This window comes from Camelina sativa, chromosome 19 (genome assembly GCF_030686135.1).
Source record: "Camelina sativa cultivar CO46 ecotype springtype chromosome 19, ASM3068613v1".
NCBI lineage: Eukaryota > Viridiplantae > Streptophyta > Magnoliopsida > Brassicales > Brassicaceae > Camelina > Camelina sativa.
In genome coordinates, this window is record NC_141898.1 from 14,985,620 (window position 1) to 15,003,126 (window position 17,507).

The 17,507-nt window shown below is 38.9% G+C and overlaps 2 protein-coding genes across 2 annotated transcripts; one reads left to right on the forward strand and one right to left on the reverse strand.

The window, feature by feature from the left end:
* Positions 1 to 570: 570 nt before the first annotated feature.
* On the forward strand, positions 571 to 3,633 carry LOC104766485 (indole-3-glycerol phosphate synthase, chloroplastic). The gene is made up of 10 exons (XM_010490388.3): positions 571 to 1,251; positions 1,493 to 1,759; positions 1,847 to 2,023; positions 2,292 to 2,366; positions 2,458 to 2,502; positions 2,582 to 2,746; positions 2,852 to 2,930; positions 3,048 to 3,130; positions 3,213 to 3,281; positions 3,398 to 3,633. The coding sequence occupies exons 1-10, from the start codon at positions 1,081 to 1,083 to the stop codon at positions 3,482 to 3,484; spliced, it is 1,218 nt and encodes a 405-aa protein (XP_010488690.1). The 5' UTR covers positions 571 to 1,080; the 3' UTR covers positions 3,485 to 3,633.
* A 51-nt stretch (positions 3,634 to 3,684) lies between these two features.
* On the reverse strand, positions 3,685 to 5,306 carry LOC104766486 (protein NOI4). Its single transcript, XM_010490390.3, has 3 exons — positions 5,068 to 5,306; positions 4,072 to 4,254; positions 3,685 to 3,974 (listed from the first exon to the last, which is right to left on the reverse strand). The coding sequence occupies exons 1-3, from the start codon at positions 5,071 to 5,073 to the stop codon at positions 3,933 to 3,935; spliced, it is 231 nt and encodes a 76-aa protein (XP_010488692.1). The 5' UTR covers positions 5,074 to 5,306; the 3' UTR covers positions 3,685 to 3,932.
* Between the last annotated feature and the right edge of the window lie 12,201 nt (positions 5,307 to 17,507).

Sequence of the window (17,507 nt, forward strand, 5' to 3'; positions counted from 1 at the left end):
AGTAAGCGATCAAGGAGCTCTTGCTCAAGCAAACTGAAATGGAAGAAGTCTGAAAGAAACAAGTAGAAGAGATCAACAAGAAGTCCAACAAGTGGTGGTGAGCTCTCCAATCTTCTATCCATTATCCTCTTTTGGTTTCAGTTTCTCTTTTGTAAAGATACAATTATGGTCTTTTGGATGCTCTTTTTTGTATAACTTAATTTTATCTACCTATAGAATATTGTACAATAACTTATTCCAGTTTATCATGATCAATGATTTTTAGATACAAGTGGTCATGATATATGTCATAGCGAATAATCAATATTTTACACAAACAAAAAAAAAACCACTAGGTGGTAGACTAGTGGTTCTAGCCTTGGTGGAAGAGTCACCTTATTGATCTAGGCTAGTGATCGATTCTCTCCGTGCGCAGTCAGATTTATCTCTTTGGCCATATGGATACGACCCATTGCTTACGGTCCATTTGTAAATTTGGAGGAACCCTACCCGTGGAATACACTTTCCCCAGACATTAGTTTCAGACCCTATGCGTCTTTTATCCCTTCACCAGATGAACATTCTCTTCCTACCTGGTAATTTTTTTTTATAATCTAAATGGTTAGCTCAAACTCAAAGACAAGCCTATTGTTTCATTGAGCTCTTTCTCACCCAAATTATCTTCTTTTCTCGACCATGAAATAACCTAAGGATCCTATCAACACGTGAATCAACTCAAATACACACCTTCACCAGCCAGATTTTTTTATAATGGGAAAAGAGGACTCCCCAACCTAAACAGTATAATAGAAAAGTCAGTAGTAAAACAAAAACAAAGCCACACGACTAGACCAGTCTCTGCTTAACTTTGTTTTCACCAACCATTGGAAGAAAAAAACTCAGCCGTCTTACGCTGGTGTTCTTATTAACCCCACGTGTTAATCACACCAACTACCAATAACATTCATAATCAAAATTCTTGATTTTTTCTATAAAAACTTTTTAAGTTTGACCATAAATTACATAAACCATTTGAATTCTCTTTCTGGTGTCTGTTTGTTTTTTTTGGCAAAGTTCGAAACTTTTTTTTCATTCTCGGCAATGGAAGGACTAGTGCCGGTACAGAGACTTCCGGTTAGAGTGGCTTCACCTTCTCTGTATCGGTGTAGTAACGTTTCTGTCTCAATCAGACGTTCACTTTCAGGCTTCGCCATGGACAAAAGGATCAGATTTACGGCTCCGTCGTCGCAGTTCTCGATCCGGGCTCAACAGGTGCGGCTTTCTTGATTTCTTCTGTCTTTGATTCTATGAACGCCCTTAAATAAAGTTTGAGTCTTTCGTTTGATTCTGTATGACTGAACCCTTAGCTGGAATAAAGTTTGAGTCTTTCGTTTGATTCTGTGTGATTTGTTGCATTTTATGCTAGATTGAACCCTTAGCTGGAACAAAAATTGGGTTTGTCTAATTCTATCAATCTGTTGCTGAAAGTTTTTTACCCTTTTTGTTTTGGTAGTCGGATTTGAAGGAAAGCTTAGCGGTGTCTTCGTCTTCAATAGAGGACAAAGGAAATGCTCTTAGAATCAAGGAATGGGAAGTAGAGATGTATCAGAATGAATTAGCAGTTAGCCAAGGTATTAGAATAAGGAGAAAACCACCAAGCAAGGCTCCTTTGGGATATTCTGGACCATTTGAGTTGAGATTGCATAACAACGATGATGCTGATTCTCCTCGTAATATCTTGGAGGAGATTACATGGTACAAAGACGTGGAAGTTTCGCGGGTATAGACTTTTGATCTACAAGACTTTTCCTTTTCAAAGAGGATATTACATGGTTCTTAAGGTGATTGTTGTTTCTTCACTTTTCAGATGAAGGAGCTAAACCCACTTGAGGAGCTGAAGAAAACTGTAGAGAATGCTCCTCCAACCAGGGATTTTGTTGGGGCGCTAAGGATGGCTCAGAAAAGAACCGGGTTGCCTGGCTTGATAGCTGAGGTTAAGAAGGCTTCTCCAAGTAGAGGGATCTTAAAAGAGAATTTTGACCCGGTATGTGATGCTGGTTTCTGTTTATTACTGTAATGACATTAGATCATGTTCTCGAATTGAGTTATTGAATCCTGATTAAGCGAGTAAAGGTTGATTCTTTTCAACGTATAAAAGGATTGGAGCATTGAGATTTATAGTCTTTGTCATTTATAGTTTGGCCTTGGAAAGTAGATCAACATTCTTTTTATGAACGGTTCCCAATATGATCTAGACCTGCTAGATCTTCATGATTCCTCCGGTTGTGTTGCTAATGCTTATGGTCTTACAGGTTGAGATTGCTCAAGCTTATGAAAAAGGTGGAGCAGCATGCCTCAGCGTTTTGACAGACCAGAAGTATTTCCAGGTTGATTTGTGTATTCAGTTGCAGATATCGTTTTCATATTTGCAACAAGTTTTTTAACATTTGTAGTTCTTTTCTTGATGTTGTTCAACAGGGAGGGTTTGAAAACTTGGAAGCAATAAGGAACGCTGGTGTGAAGGTATTTTCTTAGCAATGTCTGGTCATTGGGGTGCTAATAATCAAAACTCTGTGTAAACCATGCTTTTCAACTATTGCAGTGTCCACTATTATGCAAAGAGTTTGTTGTAGATCCATGGCAGATCTATTATGCTCGGACTAAAGGTGCTGATGCAGTTTTGCTTATTGCTGCTGTATTGACTGACCTAGAAATAACCTACTTGCTTAAGATTTGCAAGAAGCTCGGTTTGGCTGCCCTTGTTGAGGTCTCTTCCCCTTCTTCGGTTAATTGTTGATTGGGTTACATATTTATGTGCGTTAAAAATTAGTATTATTTTTGTTCTGCTCTTAATAAGCTTGTCTTAAATCAGGTACATGATGAGAGAGAGATGGGTCGTGTGCTTGGAATAGAAGGGATCGAGCTTGTTGGCATCAATAACCGAAGTCTTGGTAATTCAGCGTTTGTACATATTGCTAGTTCTGATATCCTTTGTCGTAGAACGAGTTCATATAGATGTGATTCATGTTGTGTGAAGAGTCTCACAAATAAAAGTTTTGGTGTTTCAGAAACATTTCAAGTAGACATCAGTAATACAAAGAATCTTCTTGAAGGAGAACATGGTAGACAAATTTGCGAGAAAGACATGATTGTAAGTACTTCCACTTTCCATTCTTGAATTGGTGTCTGTCAATTGCTGGAAAATAATCATGACTCCTCTTCTGTGTGTTAAGGTGGTTGGCGAATCCGGTTTGTTTACACCTGATGACATTGCCTATGTACAAGCCGCCGGAGTTAGAGCGGTAAGCTTTCATAGTTATATATTAAAACATTTGGCTGCTTGGAAACCCTCTAGAAACGTTAATCATATGAACAATTTGCTAATATGCTGAATTATGAGCTTATGCTAATTTTTCAGGTTTTGGTTGGCGAGTCCATTGTAAAGCAGAGCGACCCTGAGAAAGGAATAGCTGGACTTTTTGGCAGGAATATTTCTCATACTTAGAAACCGTATCACCATATTGCTCGTCTCCAAATGTGTTTCCTCGTATATTTGTTTGTATCTTGTTCTGTGAGGATTGAGAGGAAAGACTAGAATAAGTTGAATCAATGTGTCAGGCATTTTCAATTACCATCGAATAAGTTGAATCTAAATCGATCTAAGCAAGCTTCCCATTCCATGGAACCCCAAAACCAACAGAGAAATAGCAAATATTATGTTGTCATAACTCATAAGTGAAGAATACAACCAATACATAGAAACGACAATGTTGTTATCTAAATACATTCATCCTTGCACAACAACCGGAGTCACTAAATACACCACTCGAAACATTTCCGACCAGAATCCAAAAGTGACTGCCATGGCTTCTCAGACAAGCTCCAGTCTTCTTGATGCAGTACGATTTTTTAGATATAAGATAAACGACCTTCCAAGGCAAACACTTCTCCACTTATTCTGCGCCAGTTGATTTTATACAGCAAAACCATTTTTTCTGCAAATTATGCAATACCAACAGCATCAAATAATACCTCCATACAAAAATAAGATGACTAAGAGAAGAAAAAGAAGAAAGAGATGCGATGGCTTACGGTGGGTTTCTCAAGAACCTCCCCATTTTTATTATATCCAGGTTCATCTCTCCCTGGTGAGTCAGTTTTTCCACCTCCCTTTTTCTCGTTTCTAGCTTTGTTGAAGATGACAGTGAATCCCTCAGCTGATGAAGGGTCATTTACATCCCATTCGCCAAACTTTGGCAACGGGCGGCCCTTGTCCTACACACAATCCAAGACGATCAGTTCTAAAAGCCAACAACGCTAGAACATCCATGTAAAACAAGTCTTCATTACAACTTATATTGATTATTTCCAAGCCAAAACAGTAGAGGTTGTCTCATATGATTAAAGTTTTCTACTTAAAATGTAAACAGTATAGAAGAATCTATGCCCAACACAAAGAACTCGTAAACGCACAAATCCAGGTACAAGTTTCAGTAAAGCATTGAATCCAGAAGATGATATGCACAGACAACAATGTAATTCATCTCATTAGCCCTACCCACTGTTCAAGAATCAAGATTTGGTTGCAAAGATCTTACTAAGACTTTCTCTTTCTCTATTCACTAATCTAGAATAGACAATCATGAGACCAGAGGCAATATAACAGATAACAAAAAAAACGAATACTTTCTCAACACCAAAATCTTGAAACTAAAAGAATAGAGAAACTGCAGAAGAGAAAACAAAACATTTGTTTTTAAAATCAGTAACTACAAATCCATAAACTTTTGTAAGATCAAGACAAGGAAGCTCCATTTCAAACAAGAAAAAAAAAAAAACATTAATTTATTGAATCGAAGAGTCAATAACACACAAGATGGATATAAATCGACAAGAATAAAGGTATATCACAAAGCAAATCCATTCGAACAATCAGAATAAAAAAAATATCAAACTTTTTTACAATTTCACAAAGAAAAAAAACAAGAACATCAAGATCAAAAGATGTGAGGCCAGAAACAAGAAATCTCAGGATTCATCACAGATTAAGAAAATGGGAAAAAAGAGAGGTATGGAGAGAGATCGTACTGCCATGGATTAAAGAAGAGCTGAGTTGAGATGCGTTGTGGTGGTGGTGGTCGTCTCCTTCCTCTGGTTCCCCGTTTCAACTTTTGTTTTTATCTTTTCTGATGAACCTTTGGGGATGAGGCGAAAAAGAAGGAGTCATGAGATACTGGGCCTCTGTAAGGCCTTATTATGTTTTTTTTTTTTTTTTTTTTTTTTTTTTTTTTGTCTATTTGATTTTGGATGTCACATTCTCATTTCTCAAGTAGGACCGAACCGAAATTGTTTTGGTTGTTATACGGATCTTCATCTTCAGAACCAAGAGAACCAGAATTGTAAACCGAACCAAACCAAAAAATTACGGGTATTCGAAAATATCCAAAATATAATTCTATATCCATAACTTAACAACCAGAAGTAAATTGAACCGAAATATAATAACTTACGTATCAAAATAATCAAAACCGAATGGAACCAATCCGAAAACCTGAACGCCCCAAGACTAGCTTTGGGTATTCAGATTTTTGGTTCGGATCGGATCGGATTATTCGGATTGGGCTGTATATAATCCGATTAGAGTCTGAATATATTTCTGATCGAATCGGATCGGTTCAAATTGTTTCGGGTTCAGATCAGTTTTCAATTTTTTTTAAGAATCCAAATAAATCCGAAACATAACTATCCGGATTAAAATCCGAATTATACTTAAGAATCCGAACTATCCGAACAATCCGAATAAACTACATTCAAAACTAGACTAACAAATCCTTTAAACAAAACAATTCACAAGTTCATAAACTAAACAAAGTACTCCATCTCCAAGTTTCAAAATCCAAACCATAAAATTGAAATAAGTTCCAAAGGGAAGGACTGAAAAAAGTGAAACACAAGCGATATAAGTTCACTGATCCAAACACAATTCCAAACTTTCAAAAACAAAGACACCCAACTTCCAAGCATTCTTGATTCCTCTCTCAATCAGTTCAAACGTGGAATAATGAAGAAAAAACCTGTGTAAAACACTAAAACGAAAGAACTTGATTCAAACGAAGGAATGATAACAGGATTTTCACCCAGGGTATCAATTCCCTATACAGTTGTAGTACAAAGGGTTATCAATCCAAATGGTTGCTATGCTAGCAGATAAGATATGATCAGAAACAAGCAAGTCAAGCCAAGCAATAATTGGGGTTTAACCTAAAAATCCTAAAATAAGTAAAGATAAATAAAAAGGCAAGAACTACACGACCTAAGCACTCGGTGCAAGCATTCGAGTACAGGATCGGGTGGAGTGATCGGATCAAGAAGTCAAGGATGAACAGCTTGAAGGTATACACAAAGCTGGTGATCGAGTACCAGGTCGGGTAAGAGGTCGAGTTATAGAATAAAGTTAAACAATCAAGATAAGAAAGCTCCTAAGGATGGGGTAATCGACTCATAAGTGTTCCTAACCAATATGGGATGTCCTATATGCCTCAAGCAAATATTTCCTAGACAATGAATCTCTAAGACCTTGTTAAAACACTCTCGTAATAGAAACAATCAACCTTAGTCACTCCTATACCCAACTCTTGTTGGAGAAACATGACCAAGCAGGCATTACAAACCGATTCATTATTGCCAATAAACTCCTTACACATCTAATCTCTTAGGCTAAGTGAGTAAATCTCTAGCATTGATTGATTCAAGCATTTCAACAACATCTCTCGATAGTAAAACACCCTAGATCTAATTTCAACCTCTGAGTCTGAAAATAGCATCAAGAAAACCAATCTAGAAAGGAATTTATATAACATAAAGAATCAAGCTAAGATATCCTAACCGATCAAGAACACATATTTGTCTATCCCATCCCTAGAAACTTTGTTTCACTACTCAGACTCATTGCAGAAAACATAAAAACGCAGATGAATGAAAATTGCATTGTATTGAAAAATAAGATAAAAATAGGAGAGTACATAATCGAAAACTAAAAAGAATAGCAAAAGAGATAAAAACAAATTCTAACAAATTGGAAAAAGTGTTTGAATCGCTCAGTCTCTCTCTCAGAAGCTTTCGCTCTCTGTTCTGAGTGTCAGCGGCGTGCTAGGGCAAGAGGAAGAAGAGGGGGGTTTATATATGGAAACCCTTTTAACCTAGCTGCCCAGTCTTGCCCGAGGGTCTGCTCGAGGATATGGTCGGGTAGTTCCTCGGGTTGGTCTTCGGGTTGTTCTTCCTGCTGTTATATCCTCCTTCCTTGGGTTGAGGCTCAGACTGTTCTTCCTGCTCAATAGCTCCTTCGGATACATGCTCGGATTTGACCTTGTTTTCCCCCATTTTAGGCTCTAAAGCACCTGTTTTCGTCCAAAATGCACAAATGCAAGAATGCAGCACCCTAAATGGCCTAAATGCAAATTTCTACAGTCATTGACCTAAAAATGCTAAGGCTAGGGTATATATAATTATATATATGGACAAAAAAGGGTGTCTAAAACATGTAAATTAGAGAGTTATCACACCCCCAAACTTAAATCTTGCTAGTCCTCTAGCAAGGAAGTAGGAGGATGAGGTTTAAAAATGGGGACTCATAACCTTTTTGTGCGAAGCGAAGGATTCAAGCTATAGTCCTTAAAGATAGTTTAACGGTGCTAAGATCAATCAATACACTTACAAATATTTTTCTATGCTTATCACCATGCATCGATCTAGTTCATCCTCCAACTAACAGTAAAGACTTGCAATTCCAGAGAACATCTCTTTCACATTCATTAAAGTGTTTTGCGAATTCTTGCTAATGGGAAGTGAATCAAGCTTAATCGGTTTCAAGGGTAAGGTTTGTTTTTTAGGTGGGTTTAAAACAATGTCTTTGGGTGGCTTACTCTAAAAAAAGGGAATGCTTGACAGTTGTGAAAACTATCTAAGATTGAGAACAATTAGGGCATACAAAGCTTAACTCTTGATAATCTACCCTTTTTTTCATTCACTTTTTTTTTTTTTTTTTTTTATCAAACACCCTAGAGTAAAACTGCATATAATCTTGATTTTAACTCTTTTTTTTTTTACAATACCTAAGGTTTTAACTTTAAACATCTAGCTCACTTTTAACAATTCTTTTCTTTTTCTTACTTTGCTAAACTCCCATTTTTTGTTCTCTTTTTTTTTTCTAGGAGACTATAGCAAGATTTTTCTCTTTTTTTTACTTAGAGACTTAGAGCTAATTAAACTCAACCTCAGAGATCTCCCAATCTTCAGGGCAAAAACTATAGCAGCCATCTCCAATTCATGAGTAGGATAGTTGTCCTCATGCTTCCGCAACTGCCGCAAAGCGTAGGCAATTACCTTCCAATGCTGCATCAACACACACCCCAAACCAACTCTGGATGCATCTGTATAAACCACATAGGGTTCTCCCTGCTCAGGCAAAGCCAACACTGGCGTAGTAGTCAACATCTCCTTAAGGCTTGCAAAGCCTTCCTCACACTCCTGTGACCAAACAAAAGGAACATCCTTCCCTATAAACTTAGTCATAGGACGTGCTCTGCTCGCAAACCCCTGCACAAACCTCCTGTGGTAACCTGCCAAACCAAGGAAACTCCTGATGGCATTCTGCGGTCTAGACCAATCTCTGATAGCCTGAATCTTCTCCAGATCTACAAAAACCCCCTTTGCAGAAACAATATGACCCAGAAAACCCATCTCACACTGCCAAAGACTGCTCTTGCTCAACTTAGCAAACAATCTCTACTCCCGCAGCTTCTCCAGAACTGCCTTCAAATGCACTGCATGTTCTTCAGGACTCTTAGAATATACCAGGATATCGTCGAGAAAAATGATGACAAACACGTCCATAAAAACTCATGAAACACGCTGTTCATAAATCTCATAAACGCTGCTGGCACGTTAGTCAACCTGAAAGGCATCGCCACGAACTCATAAACCCATACCTCGTCCTTCTACTTGACGGACAACACCGACGCTCCCCACGGTGAAGCGATAAGACGAATGAATCCCCTATTTACTTCCTCAGCTCTACTAGAATAATAATCAAGTATGCCGACATCAACTCACCACCACCCGAATATCAACCCCTCTTGCCTATCCAAGAGGCTCTACAGCAAATCATCAATAAAGGCGTAATATAACAAACAAGTACCATACGTCTGAATATTCTGATTCACCGCATCAAATGCTTTGCAGGCCGCTACCTCAAACCACTTGACTTATTCCCTCCAAGAAGCTTACCAAAACCTTGGATCTAGCAACCTTGTCCATCTCCAATGAACTTTATCTAACATCGTCGCAACAATTAGTTTATCCTGCAATGAAGGCTTCTCGTGAACTTATGTATCTGACAAACATGCCTTTCTCGGCTCATACCTGCTGCAACTCCCCTTCCCTGGACTCCAGCACCACCGGCCGCACAATCCTAACGCAACAGCCACACATTCATGACCACTCCAGTCATAAAACCCTGACCCACTGGGCAACACAACTAAAATCCAAGTCTAAACCACCATCAACTCTCGGGGTCCACATTTGGTCGTGATATTTATTGATAACATCATTATTTTACCCATTTTAGCTATAGTTTTAGTATGCATTTAGGAAGAGTTTAGTATGATTTCAAAGCTTTAATGTCTATTATCAAGTATTTTAGGTTTCAAGAAGGTTTTACAGGTTTTATAGCAAAAAGGACCAAAAGACAAGGAAAATACGTTTTAAGAAAGATTCAGAGATTTACAGTATGGGCAACATTTTAAGAACTTCCAGAACTAAATTTTAACGTACTTGGTGTGTATGGAAAGCTGAGAGAGTCATCTTTCTCCTCGAAGTAGAATCAAGTCAATCCATGCACTCATCAGGAAGTTATCCCCGATTTCCCAAGACGTATTATAAACCGACGTAAGGAGAACCATCAAGCCAATGGGCTTTTATTGAAGGCCTGACCAGCGACCACCACGGCGGCCCAGTCCAAGTATTCACCACGTTCTAGAACATTTCTACGCCGCCCCTTGTCCTGCACTCAAGAAGAAAAGATGTTTCTACCCTTACAAAACCCTAAACCTAGACAAAACCCTATAAATACTCTTCTAAGCCTTAGGGTTTAGTGTATGCCTTCACCTGCCTCCAAAGAGATCACGAACAGAAGAGAAGCAGCCACGACCAGAGCCCTCTCTCTTCCATCTTTTGAAGCCTTGAATTTCACTAAACTCTTTTCTATTCTATGTTTTTTTGTTTTTTGTTTCAAAAGGAAGAAGATCCTACACTTTGTTTGACAATCATTGATGTAATATCTAAAATCATTTTCTCTATTTATTATTTTATGTTTATGAGTTTATTAAACCTTGCTTTGATGATTCCCTTAAACATGCTAGAGTAGTTTTCTAGTTGGGTTTAAAGGGATAATCAAAGGGGGGGGGGGATGATCTTAGTTTAGGTGGCAATTTTTAGGGTTTGTTAGATTTATAACTTGTTTATTCTATACTTTAATTCTAAGTCTTTGCTTAATGCTTTAAGTTAGCCTCATGAACTAACTATGATCTAAAGTGTGTGTGCTTTGCCAAAAGCTTGCATGTGTGCTTGACCTAGCGTAGATGTGTGAAGAGTCATAGGAAGCACATACCCCTTACCTATGAAATTTCATGGATTAGAATCGAACTTATTTTAAATTCTTTGATCTATGCGTCGTTGCCTGCGACAGTTGAGTAACAGAGTGTAGAGATCTTAGACGGTTAGCTTGTGAACTATAAGTTAACGGTTCATTCGTGTTTCGTAGTCCGAGTTTTAGATAAACAAACTAACCCTAAACTTTCCTAGATGGATATATCATTGATCCCCTGCGATTTCCCTTGATGCCCAATGCTTGTTTTATTATTTTTACTTGATTTTATTTACATTATTTGCTCACTTACGACCGTGACATCCAAAACCCCATTTTTATTGAGTCCTAGCCTTACATCTCTTCCGACAGATTCTCTAACCAACAATTCTCTCTGTGGGATCGACCCTTAAATACTACTACCGATTAGCTGTGCACTTTCAGCCGTCATGTGGTTTTTAAGGTAAAAGATTTTGAAGTGAAAAATCACACACATCAAAGCTTTTTGGTGCCATTGTCGGGGAGAGATTGTTGTTTATAAGAGTCTAGGAACTAGAGTAACGTCTAGGACACCTTGCTTTTTAATTTTTCTTTCTGTTTTTCATAGTTTCAGGAGACCTTGAGGATGAACCTCGACGCTCTCGCAGAAGATTTTGAGAATCTCACGATCGCACAGCTCATGTCACACTACCGAGCCACGGACGGAGACCCATCTGGTCCGCAAGGCCACTCGCTGCACGGTTCACGCATTGGTCACTCTCTACCAACCATTGTACCATCACTTAGGCGACCTTGTCGCAATTCTTTTACTCGACCATCTGATGGGCGAGCACCTATGGGAACAGTTTACTGCCGACCTGACCATTCTTTCACGCAGTACCACACGGACGTATAATGCTTTGCAACGGACCAACACCTTGATCCGCAAGAAGTCATGAATGTCGATGTCAATGAAAACTTTTTCTATGACACTCGCAAACCAATCACTTCAAGGAGCTCTTACACTGAAGAAAAGCTTATGAAGATGATGGATGAACTTATATCAAGTCAAGAGGAGGCTGATAAAGTTCTAAATGCTAAATTGGATAAGATGAGTAATGAGTTTGGAGCTAAACTCGAGACTATCACCAAGGATGTTACATGCTTGGAGGAACAAATCAATACCATCAACGACCAAGTTTTAAACCACTTTGAGGATTTACAAGATCATGGTACGAAGCTTATCAACTTAGGCTACACCATTGACACCATTGAGAGCCGCCTAGAGTGGAAAGTAGAAGCCTTGTTCAACAAATCCGGTGAATGCAATAATTGGAGTGATGATCAATTATATCAACCTACTGATGCTGAAGAAGAACATGGAGCCTCACATGAGTATCCAACCGATCCTAACAATTCCAAGGAGTGGACTAGAGAAGAGTTCTATCAAACCGATGAAGGAGAAGCTTACTTTGAAGAAAAAGCTAAGAAGAACCCTTATGAAGATTTGCCAATGGAGAATAATGAGTCTTATTATCTATCATCTACTAAAGAAGATGGAGAAGAAGAGCTCAAAGACTTCTACTGTTGCATGACATATCAGTTCCCTAATGAAGAGATTCCCGAAAACCACAATTTTCGACAATTTCAACACCAAAAGGAAGCTTTCTACCGAGGTAACCCTAGAACTCGACCATCTCCAGCACCATATGATGTTTATGAAGATTGGGAACCTGTCCCAAGTCACCGTCCAAGTCGATTTCAAAGACCTTATCCAAGGAGGGCCGACACCAATTTAGACCGCCTTTATCCACGACGAGAGCCTGATTTAATTTGATTCCCTCACCAAGTCTTGGATGACAATTTTCGTGAGTCTACACAACAAAGAGCTGAAGAAGAAAATATGATGAACATGATAAGTCAATTTGATGATCTTCAAGATGAGACTATGAAGATGCTGCATGAGAAGCTTGATTAAATCGATTTTGATCTTTCAAGGAAGATGGACGACATTGCTGTTAGAGTTAAAAGCATAGAAGAGCAAAGGTCTAAAGATGCTGAAGCCATGGAGATTGTTCAATAAGCTTGAAGAATAACAAGAGAGACATATCAAGAGTGCTCAAGACAATGTTATCAACATTAGAGACTTGGCCAATGAAGTTTCTGATTTAACAAAGGACCATGAGTCCAAGTTTGGAGTTTTGTTTAACAAGGATTTAGACACAAGGAAGCGTGTGGAGAAGCTTGAGAACCGAGCATATGAAGCTGAGAGGAAGATGTTTGGTCTCTATTTTGATCAAAAACGATTTGAAGAAGTCTTATCCAAGGAGTTTACATTCACATAGGAGAGCCACAAGCTGCTTAAGGAGATTGAATCAAAAATAAAGGAGAAGGACCAAGATCTTGCTGCTAATATTGAGGATCTCAGCTCATGTGTTGCTGAACACAAACACGAAGAAGAAGCTCAACCCGAAGAGGAAGTAGAAGAAGAAAAGGAAATCCTTGACGAAGAAGGAAAACTTCTTTTTACAAAAACTAAAGGTAACCCTATTCCTCCTCTACTAAATCTCGACAAGGAAGAAGAAACCAAAGGAGAAGCAACCTTAGGAGCCAAAGAAATCGAAGAACAAGACGTGGGAGACAAGCTACGAGTTTCCATGGAAACCGAAAGTTTCAACCATAACTCGCTCAAGCACTCTCGAGAAGAAGAAGGAGTAAACCTTGTAAAGGTTTGTTTAGCTAATACCATACTCTATGCTCCACCACCACCCGAACCTAAAGAAGGAGAAGCAGAGCTGCCAACCGCAAACAGTATTGCTAAACAAGAGAAGAAGATTATGCAAGAGAGCCACCTGATACCTACATTGGAGAAATATCCAAGAGAGCTTGGCTAAGGACAACCCACTCTCCTCATCCTGCTTGAGAAAGCAAGCTAACGTCGAGCCAACGACGTTAAACAAGAGCGCTTCTTGGGAGGCAACCCATGTCTAGTAAGTTTTTATTTTTAGGATTTATTTTCTTTTACTATTGATAATTTTGCATTTTAGTTTCAGGTTCATAAAAAAAACACAAAAAAATAGAAATAGAAAAGCCAAAAAAAGAAGGAAGAAGGACCATGGATTGGCAATGCACACCATGTCTAGTGGCAAGTACCACCTACTAACCGGTCATGTTCACCGTGACCGAAGCAAGCCGAAGGTGACGGATCAATCACAATCCTCATGTGATCGATGCCGAGAGTCCCCACCAGCCATACCAAACGGATCAATCACAATCCTCATGTACCATGTACCATGTACGACGTACCATGTACCATGTACGACGTACCATGTACCATGTACGACGTACCATGTACCATGTACGACGTACCATGTACCATGTACGACGTACCATGTACCATGTACGACGTACCATGTCCTATGTCCCGTGTACCATGTACCATGTCCTGCGTATCGCGTACCATACCCACCGTACCTGCTGCTATGTCTGCGGCCATTCACCCGTGTACCGCGAGACAAATCTGAACCACCACCATCCTACCACCAACCATCACCATTCTTTTACGTAGGTATGCTTTTATTATTTTTATTTTCTCACTATTATTGATGGTTTTAGGTTTTTGTTTCAAAGAGGATGCATTTAGAGATATATCAATTCGAATGAACTTAGCCTGGTTCAAACTCGATGTCAAGCAACCAAAGGAAGTACAAACGGTTATTCACCACAATTTCATTACCACAGCCGTATTCTAAGACAATTTTTGGGCAACCATAAATGTCTAAGAATCGACACAACATCATCCCATCAAGGTGACATTGTTCTTAAACCCTACACTTTTCCTTATGATTTTTAATCCTCAACTCTTTCTTTTTTCCCACCAAGGACGGTGTGATTTAAGTCTGGGGGGAAGGATGTTCCATCCTATACTAATGCTACTTTCTATTTTGTTGACTTGATACCTTTTTCCACTTTTTACATCAATAATTTTGACGTTTTTATCGAGTCACATTTTTTTTTTCTATTGAGGCAAAACTAGTAGGGGATTATGATCTTATTCTAACGGTTTATTTGATTTGGATTAACACTCTTATGACTCTTGATTATGCTTGACAACAGAACCAAAGTTTGGAAAGCCTGTGAGCCGACTCAATAATCCCCAAGTCCCTATTCGATGGATATTCAGATGATCTAACGTTGTCTCTAATTTTTATAAGACCTAAACCGGACTTAATTTTCAAGCCCTGGGAATTGGTATACATTGGACTAGATCTCTACATTCAAGCCACACAAGACATTGCATTTCTTCAAAAATATGTTTCCCTCTGTCTTCCCTTCAATACTCTAAAAAAAAGAGAGTACTAAAAAAAAAAAAGAGAGAATAAAAGATGAGATGATTTTGATCAGTTTAGAGGGGTAGGTAAATTACCTGTGACCTCATTATTCTACTCTTGACTCAAATGATCACACAAAACTTGGAAGCGAGGGGTAGGTAAATTATTGATGACCCCAGTATTCGCCTACACCTTTGATTAAAAAAAAAAGAATAAGTGAGAAAAGGGAGGGGAAAGGAATCATATGAAGAAATTCTTGGCGTGAAGAGAGTCTGCAAGCCATTGATCGATTTTCCCTTGGTAAGATTTCACTTTTTATTATTTCTTTAATTTATGTAAAGAGATGACAATGAAGATTCTGGAGACTCTAAAGAATTGTGGGATCAAGGAGCGTTGATGACTCTCATGGTGGATTACAAATGTAAGTTCCTAATGTCAAGGCGAAGAAGAGTGCAAAGACGATGTTGGGTTTTCCTCCTAGTGGGGAAACCAATTGGGTTTTCCTCTTAGTGGGGAAACCAATTGGGTTTGGTTAACCGAACCTGGACTTGGGCCATTATATTAGTCCATGATATTAATATTGGGCTTTGGGTTATGAGACACTATATAAACCCTCATAACCTAATTATTGGCATAAAGAAAAATAGAGAGGAGAGAGTTGATTTTCGGATCTAGAGGAGAAGAGAAAAAACAGAACCTTTAGGGTTTGGTGTTTTGCACGTTTGGACATTCAAACGAGCTCCGATCTGACTGATTAATGGAGGGTAGCTTCGTGACTCAGTTTTCTACATATTTGACGGTGAAGATCTTGTTTCAACGGTTGGTTTGTGAGAAATCTGAGTTTTAGCGTGGCTGGTCGTGTCTGGAATTTCCAGATTTTTCTGCAGCATCTATCGTGAGTGTTTGTAAGATCCAACGGTGAGATCTTCTCGGTTTGAGCTGAAAATTTGCAGAGTTGTTCCTGACTTGTTTATCTAGGATTTGTACGGTGGATATCTGAATAGGTTGCCGGAATCTTAGTAAATCTAGGGTTGTTTGGAACTGCAAATTTTTAGGCTTTGTGTTCTCTCTCTTGTGTTGTTTTCTTATTTAGATTGCTACTTGTAGCCTTAGTCTCTGGAGAGGACGTGGTTGTACTCAAATACATTGGTGATAGTGGAATTTTGAGTGGACTACGGTCCTGTGGTTTTTACTCCTCGCATTGGGGAGGTTTTCCACGTATAATTTTGTGTCTCATTTATTTTACGCTTTACCAAGTTTATTATATTTTCCTCACAGGTTCACATAAGTTAGGGTGAAACTTTATTCCGCTGTGCAACTGTGCGTTGTTTCTCCAACAAAGTGGTATCAGAGCTTTTTGGTTTAATAACTTTGGTTATTGGTTGCTTTTCTGAACGATGGAAAATATGGGTAGAATGATAAGCTTGAATGGTTCTAATTATCATCTATGGAAAGGCAAGAGGGAAGATTTGCTTTTCGTGAAGGAATTTCATGTTCCTGTCTTTGAGGAGAAGAAACCTGAAGATAAGACTGATGATCAGTGGAAATTGCAGCATCGCCAAGTGTGTGGTTTGATAAGGCAATGGGTAGATGATAATGTGTTGAATCATATTGAAAATGAGACTAATGCTCGTTCTTTGTGGTTGAAGCTGGAGCAACTGTTTGCTCGAAAGAACGGGAATAATAAGATGTACATGATCAAGAAGTTGGTTGAGTTGAGGTATCAGGAGGGAACTCCGGTGACTGATCACTTAAATGTGTTTCAGGGGCTGCTAAATAAACTTTCTGATATGGGAGTCAAGTTTGAGGATGAGATTCACGGTTTGTGGCTTCTTGGTACATTACCAGATTCTTGGGAGGTGTTTAGGATGTCTCTTTGTAACTCCGCGTCGAATGGTGCTATTTCGATGGATGTAGTGAAGAACAGTGTCTTGAATGTTCCTCGCGTTCAGATGTGTTGGTTACGGAGTCAAGGGGGAGGAGTACATTTAGAGAGCCCAAGAATGATAAGAACAGGAGCAGGAGCAAATCTAATAAATTTGCAAATATGGAGTGTCACTACTGTCACAAGAAAGGACACTTGAAGAAAGATTGCTGGAAGTTGAAAAGAGATAATAAGCAGCAAGGGAAGCAAGAAGAAGTAGATCAAGTGACAATCACTAACGATCAGTTTCTCATTCTTCTTGAGAATGATGCCATTAATGTATGCCAAGAAACCAGTTGGGTGGTTGATAGTGGAGCTACTACTCATGCTACATCCCAACGGGATTTGTATTCTACCTATACTTCGGGTAGTTATGGTTCTGTGAAGATGGGGAATGATGGTTTGGCTCAGGTTGTTAGCATTGGTGATATTTGCTTGGAGACTAGTCTTGGGACTAGACTTGTGCTTAAGGATGTTAAGCATGTCCCAGATCTTCGGATGAATTTGATATCTACGGGAAGACTTGATGATGAAGGTTTCTACAGTTTACATGGTGGTGGTAAATGGAAGCTTTCACGTGGTTCTATGGTTGTGGCTCGAGGTGAGAAGCTTTCATCTTTCTATTTGATGCAGGCTAAGGTCTCCAAAGATA